This window comes from Heterodontus francisci, chromosome 4 (assembly GCF_036365525.1).
Source record: "Heterodontus francisci isolate sHetFra1 chromosome 4, sHetFra1.hap1, whole genome shotgun sequence".
NCBI lineage: Eukaryota > Metazoa > Chordata > Chondrichthyes > Heterodontiformes > Heterodontidae > Heterodontus > Heterodontus francisci.
This window is the reverse complement of record NC_090374.1, coordinates 170,695,826-170,718,557: the sequence shown is the minus strand read 5'-3', so window position 1 is coordinate 170,718,557 and position 22,732 is coordinate 170,695,826. Positions and strand designations below refer to the sequence as shown.

The following is a 22,732-nucleotide window of genomic DNA, read 5'->3' as shown; positions in this document are numbered from 1 at the left end:
CCCCAGCTCCAGTCTTACCCCATTGACGTTGGCTTTCCCCCAGTTAATTACTCTTACTCTGGACTGTTCTTTGTCCCTTTTCATAGTCAACCTAAACCTTATGATACAATGATCACTGTCCCCTAAATGCTCTCCTGCTGATACTTGATCCACTTGGCCCACTTCATTCCCAAGAATCCGGTCTAGCAGTGCCTCTTTACTCGTTGGACTAGAAACATACTACTGTAGAAAGTTTTCCTGAACACACACTAGGAACTCTTGCCCCTTACTGCCCTTTACACTACTACTCTCCCAGTCTATGTTTGGATAATGAAAGTCCCTCATTATAACTATCCTATAATTTTTGTACCTCTCTGTAATTTATTACAAGGATTGGACAGGTACTTGAATGAGCAAGGCATAGAGGGATATGGAATTAATATAGGCAGGTGGGATTAGTATAGATAGGCATTATGGTCAGCATGGATGCGGTGGGCCGAAGGGCCTGTTTCTATGCTGTATGACTCTATGACTCTATTCACATTTCTGAAAGATCACAATAGAGTAAATAAGGAGAGATCTGGTCAGTAACCAGAAGATACAGATTTAAGTTAATTGGTAAAAGAAGGGGGAGTTTTTTTTTACGCAGCGAGTTATTGTGATCTGGAATGCATTGTCTGAAATGGTGGTGGAAGCAGATTCAATAGTGACTTCCAAAAAGGAATGGGATAAACACTTGAAAAGGAAAATATTTGCAGGGTGATGGGGGAAGTGCAGGGTAGTGGCATTAATTGGTTAATTCTTTCATAAAGCCGGTGCAGTTACATTGGGCTGATTGATCTCTTCCTATGCTGTATGATTCGGTGATATTGATGCTGCTCATTGATGCGGAGTGAAGAAACAAGGAAAGTGGCTGAGTGTCACTATGGAACTGCAGTATTCCAACAGCGATGTTTCTGGGCTTTAGTGGATGTAACGCTAATTTTAGAATTCACCTTTCAGGGACAATTGTCAGGTTTCAAACTAAAATTGGAAATCTTACAAATAGTAACGTCGTGAACAAGCAGTTTTGAAGGTGCCAGCAACATCCAAGGGGTTACGAAGCTGATTTCTATAGCAACACTGACCCCGTTATTCCAGCAGATGGAACATTGTTGACCCATTCAGGTGCCTTGTGTATCATTATAGCAGCTTTAAACAAAGGTGCACAATGAATTGATAACAGATCATCTCAGAGCCAAAAATAACGCCTTACTAAGTGTCCAGTTAAAAAGATTGGCTTTACCTCTATGAAAGCTGGATTGTAATAGTTTACCCTGCAAATTATGTAGAATTATGTGGGAACTGCGTCTGTCCTGAAACTCCACAAACACACTCGTTCTCCTTTGTATAAGTAAGTCCTCCACTAGCTCACTAAGCCCAAGATTTGTCTTATTGGGCACGATTTTATTACTCAGATGATACCTTCCTTACCTGAAACATTAGGGTGATGATATCTATTTATTGTTACCTGTGCTTAAAGGATTGGATTATGAGGGAATGATTATGTAAATTGGGGTTGCTCTCACTGTAAAAGGGAAGGTTGAGAGATGATACCATTGCTGTTTTTAAGATTCTAAATGAGTAGATACTATCGACCATAACAAGGTGTTTCACCTCATCCAGAGCAGTAGTACCAGAGGACATGGGTCACGCTTGAAGTGGGGTAAATTCAAAACTAATCTGTGGGAACAATATTTGAGTGTTCAATCTATGGAACGGGCTCCCCAGGGGAATGATGGAAGCAGTATTGATTCATTCATGTTCAAATTTGATTAATTTCTTTCAGAAAATAACATTTTGGGATATGGTGTATCCTAAAATGGAGAGACTAGAGAAGCTGGGAATGTTCTCCTTCGAACAGAGAAAGTTCAGGGGAGATTTAATAAATATGTTCAAAATTACAAAGGGTTTTGATAGGGCGAACCTATTTCCACTGGCAGGACAGTAGGTAAGCAAAAGGCACAGATTTAAGATAATTGGCAAAAGCACCAGAGAGGAGATGAGAATTCATTTTGTGCAGTGAGTTGTTATGATCTGGAATGCGCTGCCTGAAAGGGCGGTGGAAGCAGATGCAGTAGTAACTTTCAAAAGGGAATTGGACAGAGAATTGAAAATGAAAAAAAAAGTTGCAGGGCTATGGAGGACGTTACAGGAATGAGACAAATTAGATGGTTCTTTCACTGAGCCAGCACTGGCACAATGGACCGAATGGCCTCCCTTCTATGCTGTATAATTCTATGATAGTAAATGAGTAAATTGAAACATGGGGCTGGATTTTACGGTGGGCGGACGGGAGCTGGCCTCCGACGTAAAAGTCGGTGGCGCACCTGCTTCTGCCTTGCTTGGGGATCCATCCTGTATTTTGTGGGTCCCCAGGCTTTAATTGATCTGAGGCGGGCCTTCCACCCGCTTGAGGTAGGAAGTCCTACCTAATAGAGCTGCTGGCCAATCAGCGGGCCGGCAGCTCTTGGTCCCAGAAGCGCCACCGGGAACATGAAGACAAGGTGCCTGGGTGCCGAGAAAGAAGGTAAGTTTTGGTTGCCTTGTCGGGGGTAATTGGTTGGGTGCCGGCGAGGCAAGGGTGGTCGTTTGGGGGGGAAGCGGGGCGTACTGGGTCTTGGGGGTAGTTGAGGAAGTGGGGGCGGCCCTCCATCGGGCAACCTGTGCCCGATGAGCAGGGCCACCCCAGGGACGCTGAAAAGCTGCCTGCTTTTCTCAGGTGGCTTTTCCCAGCTCCAAGACGCCCGCTTGCAATGTGTAAAATCTGCTTGGAGGCAGACACTGCACTTATCACATATCATGGCCGGAATTTTACGCCACCATCCGGCTCATTGGGGTGGCGTAAAATTCCGGCCATGATATGTGATAAGTGTAGTGTGCTTTGGAGGAGCAGTTGACTTTGGACCTATGGGGCTGCATTCTGATAGACCGCTGCTGAAGTAGGCAGCGGACATTTAAAAAAATGCCCTGCCCACATGGGCACCGTGTCACGGAGCTGCCGCGATTTCAAACGTGGCAACTCATTTGCATGGTTGTGGCACTCACCCCCCGCAATGACATGGAGGGGGCGGGCGAGCTGCCGCAGGCAACGGTGTCCGGCGCCAAAGTGCAGGCACTGCCGCCATTTTTAAAGGGCTTACAGCTCCTCATGGACATTTAAAAATTAAAGGGCCAGGTAAGTCACATGGCACCAAAACATAATATCATGACGTCTGAATGCATTCTTCCACTGCCCCCCAATGGCATTTCGGGCTATTCGTGCCCTTTCCCCCCCAGAATGCGAATATTTAGAATTTGCCCTTTCCCCCCTCCCAACTTCGGCAACTTTGCCCTTAACCCCTTCCCATCACCCACCACCCCCCCCCCCCCCCCCCCGACCAATCCACATTGTTTTCACCTCGTTCCCCCCTCCGCACAGAGAAAAAATCCTCCTCTCCCCTCCCCACAGGTGGCGTGCCACGTTTCCTCGAACGGGAATTCAAAGGCGCGGTGTTGTCAGCTGCCCGAATGTAGATCGGTGCGGCGATTAATGAGGCAACGGGACTCTCATTAAATCAGGTATATAAATTAGTTCATATATTGAAATGGGGGTCTTGTCGCCGAGTGGCGGGGCAGCTGCCATGAGGCTTCACCACCACCCCTGAGATAGGCACTGGGCCTGTCACCGTTGGGGTTGGTGGCCGGCCTCCACTGTACCGATCTTCATTGGCCCCCCGCCAACGTTTCCAACAGCGGAGGGACATGCTTTTAATTTGAAAATTGTGGCTAAAATTTATCAAGGGTCCTGAATAGGCAAGTGGTCCTTCCCCACCTTCAAAAGCTTCACTAAAACCTCCTTTTTGCCTTGCTGCTGAAGGTGAATTTACAATATATAGCTCCTTTAAGAACCTAGGAATTGCCAGATGAAAGACCAGTGTACATCTAGTTCAAATCAGCCCATGGATTCCAATGCTCTCCCCCACTGGGGGGTTTTCTTCACCTCATGTCTCGCTCTGTTGTAGACTCATTGATAGAGATTGATTGCTGTGATTAGTCAGCAACCTCATTATTGTTGTACCGTGCAACTACCAAAGTGGAAGAAGGTGAACTAGATGTACATTGGTCTTTCATCTGGCAATTCCTATCTTCTTAAAGGAGCTATACACTGTAAATTCACCTTCAGCAGCAAGGCAAAAAGGAGGTTTTAGTGAAGCTTTTGAAGGTGGGGAAGGACCACTTGCCTATTCAGGACCCTTGATAAATTTTAGCCACTTGATTGTCATGCCTTTATTGAACAATCTTGAGCTACAAAAAGAATTATTAACAGTAGTTTTATTTTGAAAAGTACAGTTTGTTATCTGATGAACCTAAGTGAAGCCTTTTAAACTGAAAGAATCAAAGAATCTTTTGCTCTAGTATTTGCCAACAGCAATATTTTTATAAATCATTTTTTTAAATTAAAAGAATGTTGCCATGTACAATTAAGCAAACACTTCATGGGATAGCCTAGCTGTTTAATGCCTTCATTCCAAAATTCAGTTGTGGGTCAAGACATGGGGAGAACAATTCAATAAAACTGATCTTTTTAAAAGCTAGTGTAAATAATCTTTATAGCACAGGAAGAGTCTGAATATTAACAAGAAGAAATACTTGCATTTTGATAGCTCCTTATATGACCTCAGCATGTCCCAAAGCACTTTACAGCCAATGAAGTAACTTTGAAGTATAGTCACCGTCGTAATGCAGGAAACACAACAGCCAATTTGCATAAAGCAAGCTCCCACAAACGGAAATGTGATAATGAGCAGATAATCTGTTTTAGTAATGTTAATCAAAGTGATTACTGACTACGCAGCCGGCAGCTGACGTCATCAGACTGCGCCGATCTGTGCATGTGCGCAGATTGGCTCCTACTCTCTGCGCATGTGCTGCATTCCGCATTGCCAGGACTGGTTGGCGCATGCGCAGATGATGTCATCACATAACGCGGGCAGAGAGCGGGGGTGGGGGAAGCAGGGAGAGAGCTTGGTAGTGTTGGGTGCGCTCTCCCCCCTCCGCCCGCTCGCCCCCCCCCGCCCGCTTGCCCCCCGCCTGCTCGCCCCCCTGCCCACTCGCCCACTCCCCCACCCGCTCTCTCCCTCCCCCGCCCGCTTTCTCCCGCCCGGCCCCCCCCCCGCTCTCTCCCTCCTCGGCCCGCCTGCTCTCTCCCTCCCCGGCCCGCTCATTCTCTCCCTTTCCAGCCCGCTCGCTCTCTCCCTCTGGCCGTTGTGTGCTGCCATGTGTTTAGGTTGTCTTTATGTGATTATTTGAGCAGCGCCATCTTTAGTCCTGACAACTGCATGATGTCGCAGACTGTGACGTTTTAGTGGCACAGGCTGCATTTGCACATGTGCCACTGCAGCGCCACCTAGTGGTTGCATTGTTAGCAAACGCAGCCAATGTTCATTGAGGGATAAATATTGGCCAGGACACTGGGGAGAATTTCCCTGCTCTTCTTCAGAATATTGCTATGGACTCTTTTAGATCTAGCTGAGAGGACAGGCAGGGCCTTAGTTTAATGGTTCATCCAAACGATGGCACCTCTGATAGTGCAGCTTTCCCTCAGTACTGCAGTGAACTGCTAGCCTCGATTTTTGTGCTTATGTCTGTGACATGGGGACCTGAAGCTGACACCTTAAGTGACTAACAGACTAACATATAAAATTAATGGGCAGGAGAGAAAAAGCTGGTCCATCAAGCTTGGCCCACACCTTGATAGCTGGAGCATGTTAAATAGACACACCACCAGCCCCCACTTCCTAATTTGCTATCCTTTCTCCTCACCCATTCCGAACCCATCCTGCACAACCATGTAATCTATTGGGTGAGATTTTAAAAAATTAGAAAAAATAGAGTCAATAAGGAAGAAAATACTCTGTAAAGTTCCTCTCTGAGCCCCTCAGTGATCGAAATGAGCCCAATAAATCTCATGGATCATGTGTTCTCTATAGAAGATATAGCAATATTAATTGCGCCATTCCTGACACACCATAAGTATTGCTCACCGTCAAAAATTTAAAGCTGTTCCTGTAACTGTTTCTCTGTTTCTATTCTTGTTTTCTTTTTCAACTTTTATCTCTCTGTGTTTCACTGTATCACATGCGAAGTTTTCTCACTGTGGTGTGGGCATCACTCTCTCCAGCATTTTCTGACATTATTTCTATAAGTGTCACCTCCCCTCTGCCTTTTCTATCTTTTGTGTAACCCTGATTTCTCTATGTGACTCTTGCCAATGCCCTTTCCCTTTACTGATGTTCGAAAGACACTCCTCTCAATCCATGTGCCCCACCTCAAGTCATTCCTGCCCAAGTTCTCCCCCACACACTTGTGCTCTTCACAACTCAAGTTATTTGAAGAATGCTTTGGTCCGGTAGAACAGTACAGCAATGGGAAAGCAGCAATGTGTTGAATTGCTGATCAAGTTAACAAAGAATGCAGTGGGGGCAGGTCAAGAGACTAGAACAATCAAATGCAGGTCTAATGATTGAGAGCAAGCCCCAACCAGTATACGTTTCCTGACAGAAGATAAGTAGAATGACTGTGGGTGTAAAAGAAATCTGTCTCTGGATCTGGGAACCAATGTAAACTTGAAAATGCCGACTTTTAATGAGGAACTGATTTTGCCTTGTAAACTTTATTTCAGTGTAATAGTAATCTTGGTGATTAAAATAATCTTATTTTGTTTTCTGAAATGCAACGTGCATCAAATAGACATTAGTGTGGGTTGTCAAGAAAATCTTGAGTCGATATGTCGCATGGTAAAACATACGACAGCCAAAGCTTAGTTCAAGCTCAGAAACTTTTCCTTCATCCATTTTCTGTCTGAGCAATCATGGACCTCAGCAACAAACCACTAACAACTACAGTCAACAGGAAGGTGTGTGTTTATTATGTAATGTTTTAGTGCATTCCCAAATCTACTATTCCAATGTTTAGAGTTTTAGGTACCAGTTCTCCCTACAGCTGATATTCCATAGGGACATTTTTGTCCATTCCTTTATGTTTAAAACTTTCAAAAGCACTAACATTCTTATTGTATACTTTATTAACTATTTCCGTCAATCCAGTGGGGTCCCACAAGGCTCCTGTGTAAGACTGATCATGGAACTTGACATCACACAAATGCAACTTCCTTATTGTTGTTGCCGAAATAGATCCATGTGGGAAATCAATTGCCTTACATTGTTCTAGTGTGCTGAAATAAGTCACTTTTAGTTTATTGTGTAACTAGTTTCTAAAATCATCCAGAAAGCTTTTCTGAGTGTTTCCTTGTATAGTTTCAAAGCAACGCTGATGTGTCACAGGTAAAATACAAGTTTCTGTCCAAAGTCATAGCCAGTCGAGTCAAGTCTGCTCTGGAATTGGTGATCCACCCCGATCAGACCTGTACTGTACCCGGCAGAAAGATCTCTGATAGTCTCGCGCTACTCAGGGATACGATCGCCTACGTACGGGACAGGAGGGTGGACACCTGCCTCATCAGCCTGGATCAAGAGAAGGCTTTTGACAGGATATCGCACACCTACATGATGGACGTGCTTTCCAAAATGGGGTTTGGGGAGGGAATCTGCAATTGGATCCAACTGCTCTACACAAACATCAGTAGCGCTTCTCAATCAACGGGTGGGAATCGGAAAGTTTCCCGATCAAATCTGGAGTCAGACAGGGCTGTCCTCTCTCCCCGGTCTTGTTTGTTTGCTGTATTGAACCCTTTGCTGAGTCTATTAGGAAGGATGCAAGCATAAGAAGGGTGACAATCCCAGGCAGCGGGGGCACTCAGGTTAAAACCTCCCTGTACATGGATGACGTCGCCGTCTTCTGCTCGGATCCGCTGTCCGTGCGCAGACTGATGAGCATCTGCGACCAGTTCGAACTGGCCTCGGGAGCCAAAGTTAACCACGGCAAGAGCGAGGCCATGTTCTTTGGGAACTGGGCTGACCGATCCTTTGTCCCCTTCCCCGTCAGGTCAGATTACCTGAAGGTGCTGGGGATATGGTTCGGAAGGGCCGGGGCGTGCACCAAAACCTGGGAGGAGCGAGTAGCCAAGGTACAACAAAAGTTGAGCATGTGGGGGCAACGATCTCTCTCCATTGTGGGTAAGAACCTGGTCATCAGGTGTGAGGTGCTCACGTTGTTACTGTACGTGGCGCAGGTCTGGCCCATACCCCACTCCTGCGCTGTGGCAGTCACCCGAGCCATTTTCCGCTTCATCTGGGGATCTAAAATGGAGCGGGTCCGGAAGGACACGATGTTCAAATCTCTGGACAAGGGCAGGAAAAATGTACCCAACGTGGCCCTCATCCTGATGACCACCTTCGTCTGCGGCTGCATCAAGCTGTGTGTCGACCTCCAGTACGCAAACTCCAAGTGTCACTACGTGCTGAGGTTCTATCTGTCCCCGGTGTTGCGAAGGATGGGCCTGGTCACATTGCCATGGAACGCTCCATGCAGTTGGGCCGTGCCGTACCACCTATCCTTCGTGGAGCAGTTTCTGCGGGAAAACACCTTTGACCACCGGTCCATCAGGCAGTGGTCTGCACGGAATGTCCTCAAGGCCCTACGGGAAAAGGAGACGGTGGATCCTGTCGGATGATTCCCTGAGCAGACTGTAAAAGTCATTTGGCGGAATGCCTCATCACCAGAACTTTCAAACAAGCACCAAGACGTAGCTTGGCTGGTGGTGAGAAGGGCCCTCCCCGTCAGATCCTTCATGCACACCCGAAGTCTCGCCCCCTCCGCGCAATGCCCTCGCAGTGGCTGTGGTGGGGAAGAGACGGTCGCCCACCTCCTCCTGGAATGTGTCTTTGCAAAGCAGGTGTGGAAAGAGATGCAGTGGTTTTTGTTGAGGTTCGTCCCAAGCAGCTCTGTAACACAGGAGTCTGTGCTCTACGGGCTGTTCCCAGGGACGCACACCAAGACAAACATCAACTGCTGCTGGAGGACTATCAATTCGGTGAAAGACGCCCTTTGGTCTGCCGGAAACTTGCTGGTCTTCCAGCGCAAAGAGTTGTCCACCACCGAATGTTGCAGACTGGCACATTCCAAGGTCCAGGACTACGTGCTGAGGGATGCACTAAAGCTTGGGGCAGCCGCAGCAAAGGCTCAATGGGGAAAGACCACAGTGTAAGGTCCCCCCACCAAGCTGAACTGAGGGGCTGGATCCATGGGAAACTCCTCGAACTGTATCGCTAATATTTTCATTTGCTGTAAATGTAAAACTGTAATTGGCATGACAATTGTGAAATGGAAGGGTTGTGAAGAAACTCATGATAGTATTGAAGGAAACTGATCACCTTTGCACTGTTTGTATTTTTTGGTGCTGTTTGAAACTGTTTGGCAATGTAATTTTCACAGAATTTTATGAATAAAGTATATTTTGGAAATTAAAAAAAACAGGTAAAATTAAAACATCTGGATCTACTTCTCTATACACCTTCTGAGGTCAATATACTTTCTGTCCAAACAAATAAAGCTGACACAAACCGTAAAAATATTAATCCACTTAATGGTTGGATCTTCATCATTTAGTTACTCGTTCAGGATGCCATGCAGTGTGCTTCATAACTTCATAAAATCACTGTAAATTTATCATGTTTTTCCTTACACAGCTTATGTGAATCATGTTTTAAACCATCTTCATATCATTTGCATGTGATTTGTTAAAGTTGCATGTGTAACTTTAACAAGAAGAAGTTCATTTAACTTTTTTTCATGAAGGCAATGTCCTTTAACAGGGTGTTGATAGGGTTTCAGATTAAGGTTCACAAGACATTAAAAGCGGCACTTCAAGTGAAAAAGACCATTCAAAGACTTTATAGTAAGATGTACAGCATTGGATGAGCAGAAATTTCTTCCTGTTAAATATTGAAAAGACACAATGCTGCAACCTGGTTACAATGATTTCAAACATAGAAAAGGATTTTCTGGGTAAGTTTAGTGACTCTAATGTGAATTATTATTTTTTTATGAATTTATATGAGAAATTTAATTTTTGCACTAATGGGACAGAATTTCCTTGTTTTGCTAAACACCAACATTTATACTGGTTTCTGTATCAATCTTGCCAATAGTAACTCATGCCAGTATTGCCTGAGAATCTCATTAGCATATAGAATGTAAAAATTAATGCAAAACAAGTGGAAATCAGTGTAACAAACTGGGACTTGGGGAAAGTGCTGAACATGCTCCATCTTCCTTCTTTAAGTTCCTTCTCTATCTTACTGAGGTTATGGAAATTAAAATTTGAAGCCATCATTGATGCAGATTAAGAACAGTCGGCCGGAGTTTCCACTGTGGGGCACAATCAGTGAAATGTGCTCAGAATCTGACATGAAGTTCCGCCCAAAAGCCATTAGCATAAGCCCGAATGTAAAACCTCCCCTGAGTCAGCATAATTGATTAGTCACTGGTACATCACAAAGAGCAATGGGGTTACCAGGCAATGAGCCATTCTTCAATTGACTGATTTAATGATCTCTTACATTTTGATCAAAATGATATTGAAACCAATCCGGCAGGTGTTGGTGGAAAATATAATTTGCATTTTGCATGTCTGATAGATTCATGATGGGTCAAGAGGGTAAAAATTTACCTTGGTTAGTCGCAGAAATTGGGCATTATCATCAGCCGCCTTTTATAACCCCCAACCAATATTCAGTTCAATATTCGTCAGTAGAACTGAATGTCGTGCAGGGCTTAAAACGGATGGCAGATCCATTTAGTGCTACTCACAAGACTAATTTTTAACCCAAGATGTTTAAGTATTGAGATAATTGAAGTGATGTTTCTTTTATGTAGGCAATTTTGTCCAACGATGATCCCTAAAGTGACAACATTTAAAGAGGGAAAGAGAGAACACTAATTCCCATTTAGTCAGAATATTTTCTTAGCAGGCTCAGGACAAAATGCCAATTATGTGAGTCATATGTTTTGCAGTTGCCACGTCAGTGAAATGACCAAGCAAGGCCACCTCTGGGTCCACATCTGTCTGAGTAATTTAATGTACAGCAGGATACACTGCTTTGAAAGGTTTAACAGATGGCCAAAGCATACATGCATAAGTCCTATACATTACCACACTCAGGACAATTTGGGCAATGGTCTCATGACAATTTATAACTAGTGAGTAATCATATCTCTGAAAGCTGGGTACAGGCAGGGATTCCATGACCTTGAACTATGTTTGAATTCCTCATTCCTTCGTAAATTGGTCTTTCAGGATCAATTTGCCAGGTGTGCCTCAAAGATCTCCCACTGCTGCCTCCTTGGAAGTGTAAGCATTTTTAATGTGATGATATCAAAACCTCTTAGCGTCTGGTGCACAGCTGACATAAACAAGATGTACACTGTTGAGACTAAGATCTTAGTTATATCATTCTTTAAAATAAATCTTAACAGCTTCTAACAGGTTTCAACTTAATGACTTATCAGTAGCCTGCTGAATAAAATATGCACTTCACAAATATTTATATGAAAAATAAGAAGGGTTGCTGACCTTGAGGAAACTCGTTCAATAGTTACAGAATGGACTGAAGTATACTGTCTTTAAAACTAATTGAAAGCAGACGAGGCCATTTCTGCAACACTTCTGATGAACTGCCCTGGGTAACAAGGTGAAGAAATCTGGATTTTTTCAAACTGTTGTCATTAGGAAGAGCATTCTGCATTTCCAAAATGAAGAACACAAATGCACATTTCATCTTAGAACGTCTTAAAAAAAGCTTCTTTTTTTAAAAAAAAAATTACTTTCAGGGCTGTCTTCTGGATGGTTTCCAGCTGGCTTGCTCCATCTGCATATTGCAACTTGCCACTTAATAAAGTTAAACATTTTAATGTGAAGTAACACACAACATTCTTCTGAGCTATTAACGATCTGTGAATAAAATGAAGGATTTGTTAGCTTTTCAAAAATCTTGCACTAAAACATTCACTTGGGATCCCAATGGCCCAGAACCCCTCTATAAAATCTAGTAGAACTATAATTGCAATTATGTCTGAAAAAATCTTCTACAGAACAGGCTATTATATAAGTTTTTTTTTCTCCCCGATTGCTATTTGTACATTCAACTTAACACTGAATTGGTTTAATGATAATTTTGGAGCAATTTGGATGGTTGCCTCAAGCCAATGTCATCATATATATATTAAGCTTGTATAGAACTTTGGTTCGACCACACTTGGAGCACTGTGAACAATTTTGGTCTCCATTTTATAAAAAGGATATGGAGGCACTTGAGAACGTACAAAAATATTTACTTGCATGACACTAGAACTGAGAAATTATACCTGTCAGGAAAGACTGAACAGGCTGTGGCTCTGTTCTCTAGAAAAGAGAAAGCTGAGGGGTGACCTGATAGAGGTCTTTAAAATTATGTAAGTGTTTGATAGGTAGACGTAGAGAAGATGTTGCTACTGGTGGGTGAAACCAGAACAAAAGTCTAGAAAGATAGTCACTAATAAATCCAACAAGGGATTCCAGAGAAACTTCTTTACCCAAAGAGTGTTGAGAATGTGAAACTCACTACCACGTGAGGTGGTTGAGGCGAACATCACAGATGCATTTAAGGGGAAACTAGATAAGTACGTGAGGGAGAAAGGAATAGAAGGATAGGATGAGATGAAGAAGGGTGGTAGGAAGCTCATGTGGAGCATAAATACCAGCATGGACCAGTTGGGCTGAATAACCTGTTCCTGTGCTATAAATACTTTGTAATATATGATTTCATATTGATAAAGTGGTAACGTCAAAACTTTTCAGTGCCTGCTTAAAAGTTAATGACAAAGTAATTCTCATTATAATACTTCCTACATTATGATCTCCTCATAATTCTAATCATAGTCGTTTGCCTTATGATTTCCTACCATCATAATTCTCACACTATGATTTCTGTTCCGATAATTGTCATAAATCAACTCTGTGATACTATAACTGACTGAATCCTATTGTAAATCTATGGCATTTATGAAAATTCAAACAACAAGATTTTATTTTTGTTTCTGCTGATTTAATGCCACAAAATGTCAGACATCTTGGGTGGAGATTTTACTCCCAGTATGTGTGTTGGTGTTAATGGCATCAATGATGGAGATTCTGGCGAAGGTCATTGACCTGAAGCATTACCTCAGTTTCTCTCTCCACAGATGCCTGACTGCTGAGTATTTCCAGCATTTTCTGTTTTTATTATTGGAGATTCTTATTGTAGTTGGCCCTAACAAATGTTGTATATGGGTTTGCACTTACCTAGCACTGCATGGATATCAACTTTTAATCTAAATCAGTACCAATACTACCTTCACAAGTTGTCAAACAATGACTGTATGCAGGGCAAGTACACTGTATTAAAATGGGAAAATGTGTTAAGTCTTTATAGCAATCTTTATGAATGTAGACTGTTATCAAAAGCTATTCTCAGTCATGTTGGCTGTGAAACTTATAATTGGTAATAAGAAACTCAAAGAATAAGCTATGAACAGGATCTCTTATTTCCCACATTACAACAGTGACTACACATCAAATGTACTTAATTGGCTGTAATGGCCTGAGTCCATGAAAAGCGTTATTATCTATTAACTAATGTATGTGCAAAACTAACATTGAAAAGAACACCCAAACCATTACTGACTTTATCCTGAATAAAATTGTGTCACAGCAAAAGCTACATTGATCAGAACAGCTACAGGAAATTTCTATATCGTATTGGGTGTCAGCTGTGGCTCAGTGGGTAGCACTCTGAATCAGAAGGTTGTGGGTTCAAGCCCCACTCTGGAAGCTTGAGCACATAATTTGACAATGATGCTCCCTGTGTAGTCCTGGGGTGTGCTGCGCTGCCAGAGGTGCTGTCTTTCGGGAGCAATGTAAAACCAAAGCCCTTCTCAGTCACGTTGGCTGTGAAACTGTGACCATCCAAACATCCTGTGGTATTATTATAAAGAAGAGCAGAGGAACTAGCCACAGTTTCCTGGCCAATATTTATCCTTCAAACAACATCACAAAAACTGATTAACAGGTCATTATTCCATTGCTGTTTGTGGGAGCTTGCTGTGAACAAATTGGCTGCTGCATTTCCTACATTACGACAGAGCCAATAAAGTACTTTTTGTGTATTTTACACTGAGACATCCTGAGGTTTTGAAAAGTGCTATACAAATGCAAGTCTTTCTTTCATTTTTCTATCGGATCCAATTCCTTCTAATTGATATGTTTGTGTTTGACTTCAGGCATAATCGAGGCATTGCTGGACTTGACATTAATAAACTCAAGCCCTCTGATCACCACCTTGGAAACCTCATTGCTGTGTGTTCCTGGTGGCAAATCTGTTCCAGACCAGGTTTCCATAGCAAGGGGCATTGATATCTTCATTGATAAGCCAGGGAGCCCTGTCGATCAGAGCAAGACTAAAAACTACTCTTCAAAAGTTGTGTGGAGAAACGACAAGAAACAAGATGGTGTTGGAGTATTCTTTTGTGAGGGGAGATTTAAAGAAGAAGTCACCAGAATAACTACAGTTAAGATGTCACAACAAGGTAAAACACTAACTAGTTTTGGAGTGGATTTTACTAAGGCATTCGACTAGGTCCCTCATGGCAGACTGGTCAGTAAAATGAAAGCCCATGGGATACAGGGGAATGTGGCAGGTTGGATCCAAAATTGGCTCAGTGACAGGAAGCAAATAGTAGTAGTCGACGGATGTTTTTGTGAATGGAAAGCGGTTTCCAGTGGTGTTCCACAGGGCTCAGTGTTGGGTCCCTTGCTGTTTGTGGTATATATTAAAGATTTGGACTTAAATGTGGGAGGTATAATTGGGAAATTTGCTGATGACACAAAAATTGGTTGTGTAGTTGATAGTGAAGAGGATGGCTGTAGGCTCCAGAAAGATATCAATGGTTTGTTTGAATGGGCGGAAAAGTAGCAAATGGAATTCAATCCAGAGAAGTGTGAGGTAATGCATTTGAGGAGGGCAAATAAAGCGAGGGAATACACAATAAACGGGAGGATATTGAGAGGGGTAGAAGAAGTGAGAGACCTTGGAGTGCATGTCCACAGGTCCCTAAAGGTAGCAGGACAAGTAGATAAAATGGTGAAGAAGGCATATGGAATACTTTCCTTTATTGGCTGAGGTATAGAATACAAAAGCAGGGATGTAATGCTGGAACTGTATAAAACTCTGGTTCGGCCACAGCTGGAGTATTGCGGTTCTGGTCACCACATTACAGCAAGGACATAGTTGCTCTGGAGAGAGTACAGAGGAGATTTACAAGAATGTTGCCAGGTCTTGAAGGTTGCAGCTATGAGGAAAGATTGGATAGGCTAGGGTTGTTTTCCTTAGAACAGAGGAGGCAGAGGTGTGATTTAATTGAGGTGTATGAAATTATGAGGGGCCTAGATCGAGTAGACAGGAAGGACCTATTTCCCCTAGCAGAGAGGTCAATTACCAGGGGGTACAGATTTAAGGTGATTGGTAGAAGGATTAGAGGGGACATGAGGAAAATCGTTTTCACCCAGAGGGTGGTGGGTGTCTGGAATTCACTGCCAGGAATGGTAGTGGAGGCAGAAACCCTCAATTCTTTTAAAATGTACCTGGACATGCACCTGAAGTGCTGTAACTGGCAAGGCTATGAACCAGGTGCTGGAAAGTGGAATTAGATTGGGCGGCTAGTTTTTTTGCCAGCATGGACACAATGGGCTGAATGGCTTCCTTCTGTGCTGTAATTTTTTTATGGTTCTATGGTCTATCATGGTGGCTGGGATCAATTTTGGCCTGGTGTGCTGTTTATGATTATGTAATATATGAAGATCACATCCCCAGACACCAGAATGAGTGTGGAAATGAGCAAAACCATTGGCAGGATTGGTACCTGCATCTTGAAATGACTGATGGCTGTTCTTTCTAGCTTTTTTTTCTGCCAAATGCCTAATGCTGCCGGATTTTGTTTGGTACCTGAACAATATTGGGGCAATTGGTTGCCAATGGAAATCTCTCTTGACTGATGTTTTGTTTTTGGAGGTAATAGAGGAGCAGCAATCAAGCTGGCCAGGCAGATCAGAATACATGCAAAGTACACATGCCCTCTCAGTATCCTGCCAGCCACACCTACCTGACAGTGACCATGTGGAACTCACTCTTATAGCCTCTAGGTCAGCAATGAGCCAAGTGTAAAGTTGTACCATCTGCTGCAAATACATTTGCAGCTAATATATGCCAAAAAGCTGACACTGCCGGTAACAGTAATGAATACTTATCAAACCCTCTTCCTCCACCTCCTTTCAGGCACTCCGCAGTGCTCTTCTGTGGCATTGTTCTCCTTACAGCAGAGAAGGTAAAAGGAAGATTTAATAGAGGTGTTCAAAATTATGAGGGATTTTGATAGGGTAAATGAGAAGAAACTGTTTTCACTGGCAGGAGGGGCAGTAATCGGAGGACACAGATTTAAGATATTTGGCAAAAGAGACAGAGGGGATGTGAGGGGAATTTTTGTTTTCACAGCGAGTTGTTGTGATCTGGAACACACTGCCTGAAAGGGAGGTGGAAGCAGATTCACTAGCGTCTTTCAAAAGAGAATTGGATAAATACTTGAAAAAGAAGCACTTTTTAGGGCTATGAGGAAAGAGCAGAGGCAGTGGGGCGAATTGAATAGCTCTTTCAAAGAGCCAGCACATGCACGATGGGCCAAATAGCCTCTTTATGCACTGTATCATTCTATGACTCACTGGTATTATTGTGTAGCATTGCCAAGTAAATGCAACAATGGAAGATTTTTTTCTGTGCAGTCAAGTATTTGCAACAAACTAGCTCATAAAGAACCAACTTTGTCCTAATGTGTGCAGTGGAAATCTTTCGTCAACACTGAATAAGCTTCTGAAGCACTTTGCCTCAGCTGTTAGTTTACTAGTAACATTTAACATTCATGGCTGGCGCAGTCAGGGGATTGATCAGTGATCATGCTATTGCCACTCCACCTTGAAAGTGATCCTAAAACAGGTATAGCCACAGAAAACATCAGAATGTGTACTGAGAGGCTGATTCCTGCCTCTGTCACAGACCTCAATTCATTGTCTGCAAATCACCTGGTTCAAGGATAAAGGCATTGACCTAATCTGCTGAAAGCAATCTGTTTTATTTTCCAGCGCATTTCTTCCCAGAGCTAATTTCAATTACTGCAAATAAGGGCGAAAATGTGACCATTCGTTTCAAGCGACAGCTCCAGACAGAAGCTGATGTTATGATCTATAAAAATGGTAATAAAACTATGTGGTTAGAATCTATTCTCTTTCAGGCAATAGACTCACCAAATTAACTGTATAGGTTTTTTGAGTCCAGCTAACCATCTTATTGTGAAATATAAAATCAAAAGCATTATTCTTAATTAATTCCTAATTCTTCTTCAAGCATTTATATGTCAATAATAAAAATGTTATTTTGCATTCCTCCAATTCTGGCCTCTTAAGCATCCCTGGTTTTAATCGCTTTTCCATTGGCAGCCAAGCCTTCAGCTGCCTGGGCCTTAAACTCTGGAAATCCTTCCCTAAACTTCTCTGTTGCTCCACCTCTCCTCCTTGAAGATGCTCCTTAAAGATGACTGCTTTGACCAAGCTTTTGGTCACCTGTCTTAATATCTCCTTATGTGGCTCAGTATCAAATTTTGTTTGATAATGCTCAAGTGAAGCACCTTGGGATGTTTTGTTATGTTAACGACACTATATAAATACAAATTGTTATGCTTTACGTGTGCATAAAGCCATGCATTGCACTATTAAATCCTATATAATAATTCTGAATGGATAGTAATCATATAACTTTTCTGTGTTTAGCTCTTTCTAAAGTTACAATCATCACCTGGACCGGTTTCTTCACCAGATTTAAACATGATATTTGCTTAAATCCATGGAGATTGATTCCTGATCTAAAAATTACATTATAGAATATACAGGGGCCTCACAACTTTGGCCTTGTGATGCCAGTGAAGTGAAATTACAAGGGTTGTGATTTGAGCAAGCATCAGTTTATTGATCACAGATAAATGGGAACAACTTTTCAAAGATTAAGAACTAGACACAAGATTACAAACTGGATCCAAGCATTTTAAATATATTGTTGTGCATTGATATTCTCACTAAAACTACAAATACAACATGCAAGTAATTTTAATGCAACTTTTGACGTGCTTTGTTTGCAACTATTTCCTCACAGGTCCCCCTCCCACTCCCACACTCCTACTTCATCCAAGCTCTCCCCTCCCTTCCTCTCTCTCCCTCTGTCTCTCAGTCTCTCCCTCCCCTGTCTCTCAGTCTCTCTCTCCCCTCAATCTTTCTCTCTTTCTCTGTCTCTTTCTGTCATCTCTTTGTCTCTCTATTTCATCTCGCTCTTTTGTCTCATCTCTCTCTCGTCTCATCTTTTTTTCTCATCTCTTTTTTTTTATATTTCCAAAATATACTTTATTCATAAAAATCTGTAAAAAAATTACATTCCCAAACAGTTTAAAACAGCATCAAGTCAAAAAAAAACCAAACAATGCAAAGGTGATCGGTTTCCTTCTATACAATCATGAGTTGCCTCACAACCCTTCCATTTCATTGTCATGCCATATACATTTTTACATTTACAGCACACAAAATTTTCCCGATACAGTTCGAGGGGTTTCCCATGGATCCGGCCCCTCAGTTCAGCTTGGTGGGGGGACCTTACACTGTTGTCTTTCCCCATTGAGCCTTTGCTGCGGCTGCCCCAAGCTTTAATGCGTCCTTCAGCACGTAGTCCTGGACCTTGGAATGTGCCAGTCTGCAACATTCGGTCGTGGACAACTCTTTGCACTGGAAGACCAGCAAGTTTCGGGCAGACCAAAGGGCGTCTTTCACCGAATTGATAATCCTCCAGCAGCAGTTGATGTTTGTCTCGGTGTGCGTCCCTGGGAACAGCCCATAGAGCACAGACTCCTGTGTTACAGAGCTGCTTGGGGTGAACCTCGACAAAAACCACCGCATCTCTTTCCACACCTGCTTTGCAAAGACACATTCCAGGAGGAGGTGGGCAACTGTCTCTTCCCCACCACAGCCTGTGTCTGTCTCTTTCTTTGTCTGTCTCTCTCCCTTTCTCTATTATGCTGCTTCCTCTTACAGTTACGCTGGCCCCCACTCCAGCTAACACTGACTGGCCCCATTTTCCTGAGACCAGTAATTCACCCCTGGTTTCTGACTGTGATAGTCGAAGTACTTGCCAGGATCTGGACAAGCTTATTGTTTACAATCCTTGCAAAGCCCTGCTAAATCGGGTGACACATTTAAACTAAAGTTAATTTGCAGTGAATAAAAAATATATTGTTTAGCCAAGGCAGAGTGGGGGAGCTGCTGGTTTCTAATTTGGTTGCGTTCTTATATACCTCCCAAGATGAATGTGTAGACAGATGCTAAACAAAGCATTCAGAGGGCTGAACTTCAGCTATAGAAGAGCTGCCTGTGGTGCGAGAGACATCAGTTAACTTAATGATATTTTTTACAATGGTTTGTTAGCTGTGGCCCAGTGGCATTCTCACCTCTAAGCCTGAAGCTTGTGGGTTCAAGTCCTACTCCCGAGATTTGAGTGCACAATCAAGGCTGACACTCACAACGCAGTACTGAGGGAATGCTGCACTGTCAAAGGTGCTGTCTCTTGGATGAGATGTGAAACCAAGGCTCTGTCTGCTCTCTCAGCTGGATGTAAAAGATTCAATAGGAGCAAGGTAGTTCTCCCGAGTGCCCTGGGCCAATATTTATCTCTTAACCAACATCGCAAAAACCACGTGGATTCCAACTGAAGTTCCATCCTTCATGTTTTGAATCCACCCAGGATTATAGGTATCTCTGAGAAATACAACGTTCCTTGGACTGTTGTTCTCATCACATCATGAGATCCACACTCAGTGCCATGTGCCGCCACATGTACACACTGGACCTCTCTCTGCAGAAGCACCACCTCACCTTATCTCAAAGCTGTTCTGCTCCGCAGTTTCATTTCCTCCTTCGTCTTATCTGATGCATTAACAAAAAACTTTTTCTCTTCCTTCCAGTTGTTAAGAAACGCAAGCTCCAGTAGCTCATGACTACCAACACCCCTCCAGATCCTTCTTCCCCTTCACTTCCCTCTGACCCCATCCCCTCTCCTAATATGACCCCTTGCCGTATATTCACAATACCCTCTGACCTTCCCGTCTCTGATGCGGAATGATCTGTACTTAACAAGGATCTCAGTTTTATCCCCTTACGCCCCCCCCTCAATGAATTTTGCATTTGACATGACGTTGAGCTCTTCTTCTGTCGTCTTCACCTCTGGGCTCACTTCTTTGACCAGGAATCCTTCCCCCAACCAACAGACCCTTTCACCTACCTCTAGTATTCTCCTTCCACCAGGACCCCTCCTATTGGCCTGTTACCCACTCTTGATCTTTTCATTGAGAACTATCTGCAAGATATCGGCCGTCTCAATTTCTTCACTCCCCTCACTCACTCTAACCTGTTTCCCTCCGAACTTGCTGCACTTTGTTCTCTCAGGTCTTTGCCCAACATTGTGTTCAAACCTGCTGACAAGGGTGGTGCTGTTGTTGTCTGGCGTACTGACCTCCACCTTGCAGAGGCTGAGCGCCAACTCTCAGACACTTCTTCTTACTTCCCCCTGGACCGTGACCCCACCACCGAACATCAAGCTACTGTCTCCAGGACTGTCACTGACCTCACCTTCTCCGGAGATCTTCCCTTTACAGCTTCCAACCTCGTAGTGCTGCAACTCCAGACAGCCCGCTTCTACTTCCTTCCCAAAATCCAGAAACAGGACTGTCCTGGAAGACCCATTGTTTCAGTCTGTTCCTGCACCTCTGAACCTATTTCTTCCTATCTTGACACTCTTTTCTCCCCCGGTCCAGTCTCTTCTCACCTACATCCATAACTCTTCAGACACCCTACAAATTTCCAGTTTCTGGCCCCAAACGCCTCTTCATTATGGATGTCCAATCCCTCTACACCTCCATCCCCAACCAGGATGGTCTGATGGCCAACGAATCCCCATCCACCACCACCCTCCTCCGCCTGGCTGAACTTATTCTCACATAGAACAACTTCTCCTTCAACTCCACTCACTTCCTTCAAGTAAAAGGTGTTGCTATGGGTACCCGCATGGGTCCTAGTTATGCCTGTCTTTTTGTGGGATATGTCGGACATTCCTTGTTCCGGTCCTACTCGGGCCCCTCCCTCACCTCTTTTTCCGGTACATTGATGACCGTATTGGTGCTGCTTCCTGCTCTCACGCCAAACTAGACAACTTCATCAACTTTGCTTCCAATTTCCACTCTTCTCTCACCTTTACATGGTCTATCTCCGGCACTTCCCTTCCCTTCCTTGACTTCTCTATCCCCATCTCTAGGGATAGGCTGTCCACTAATATTCATTATAAGCCCACCGACTCCCACAACTACCTTGACTACAGTTCCTCACACCCTGTTTCCTGTAAGGACTCCATCCCGTTCTCCCAGTTTCTCCATCTCTAATGCATCTGCTCTGATGATGCTACCTTCCACGACAGTGCTTCTGATGTGTCTTCCTTTTCTCTCAACCAAGGATTCCCCCCCACTGTGAGTGACAGGGCCCTCAACTGTGTCTGACCGATTTCCCGCACTTCTGCCCTCACCCCTTCCCCTCCCTCCCAGTACCAAGACAGGGTTCCCCTTGTCCTCACTTTCCACCCCACCAGCCTCCACATCCAAAGGATCATCCTTCGCCATTTCCGCCACTTCTAGCGTGTTGCCACCACCAAAGACGTCTTCCCTCACCTGTCAGCATTCCAAAGGACTTGTTCCATCTGTGACACCCTGGTCCACTCCTCCATTGCCGTGACACTTAGTCCCCTTCCCACGGCACCTTCCCATGCAATCGCAGGAAATGTAATACCTGCCCTTTTGCCTCCTCTCTCCTCACCATCCAAGGCCCCAAACACTCCTTCCAGGTGAAGCAGTGATGTACTTGTACTTCCTTCAATTTAGTATATTGTATTCGCTGCTCACAATGTGGTCACCTCTACACTGGGAAGACCAAACGCAGATTGGGTGACCGCTTTGCGGAACACCTCTGCTCAGTCCAAAAGCATGACCCCCGAGCTTCTGGCTGCTTGCCATTTCAACCCACCTTCCTGCTCTCATGCCCACATTTCAGTCCTTGGCCTGCTGCAGTGTTCCATTGAACATCAGAGCAAGCTTGAGGAGCAGCACCTGATCTTTCAATTAGGCACTCTACAGCCTTGCAGACTGAACATTGAGTTCCACAGTTTCTGAGCATGACTGGCCTTTATTATATTTTTCTATTTTTTGTATTTTATTTTATTTTTTTAACCATGTGCCTGTTCTTCATGTGGCCCGAGCTGCTCATTATTCTGCCATTAACACACTCTCTGGACTAATGCTTTGTCTTTCACCACAAGCATTAGCACACTCTTTGCCTTTGTCCCATGACAGCTTTGTTATTTAATCTCTCCTGCCCTCGCCTAGAGGGGCCTTGGTGTACATGTCCATAGATCACTGAAGGCAGCAGGATAGTTAGATAAGGTGGTTAGGAAGGCATATAGGATACTTGCCTTTATTAGCCGAGGCATAGAGTATAAGAGCAGGGAGGTTATGATGGAGCTGTATAAAACACAAGTTAGACCACAGCTGGAGGATATGATTGCACTGGAGAGGA

At 43.7% G+C, this 22,732-nt stretch overlaps 1 protein-coding gene and 1 long non-coding RNA gene across 3 annotated transcripts in view; one reads left to right on the top strand and one right to left on the bottom strand.

Moving 5' to 3' along the window:
- Positions 1–22,732, top strand: part of tek (TEK tyrosine kinase, endothelial) — a 93,983-nt gene that overhangs the window by 12,886 nt on the left and 58,365 nt on the right. Inside the window, exons 2-3 of one of the 2 annotated variants that reach the window (XM_068030522.1) lie at positions 14,257–14,562; positions 17,165–17,275. In XM_068030522.1, coding sequence (XP_067886623.1) covers positions 14,257–14,562; positions 17,165–17,275 — 417 coding nt within the window. The remainder of the gene's footprint in view (positions 1–14,256; positions 14,563–17,164; positions 17,276–22,732) is intronic. The other variant, XM_068030523.1, reaches the window with a different exon arrangement.
- On the bottom strand, positions 11,081–11,910 carry LOC137369383 (uncharacterized). The gene is made up of 3 exons (XR_010974940.1): positions 11,785–11,910; positions 11,534–11,639; positions 11,081–11,363 (listed from the first exon to the last, which is right to left on the bottom strand). It is a non-coding gene; the product is annotated as an uncharacterized lncRNA (long non-coding RNA).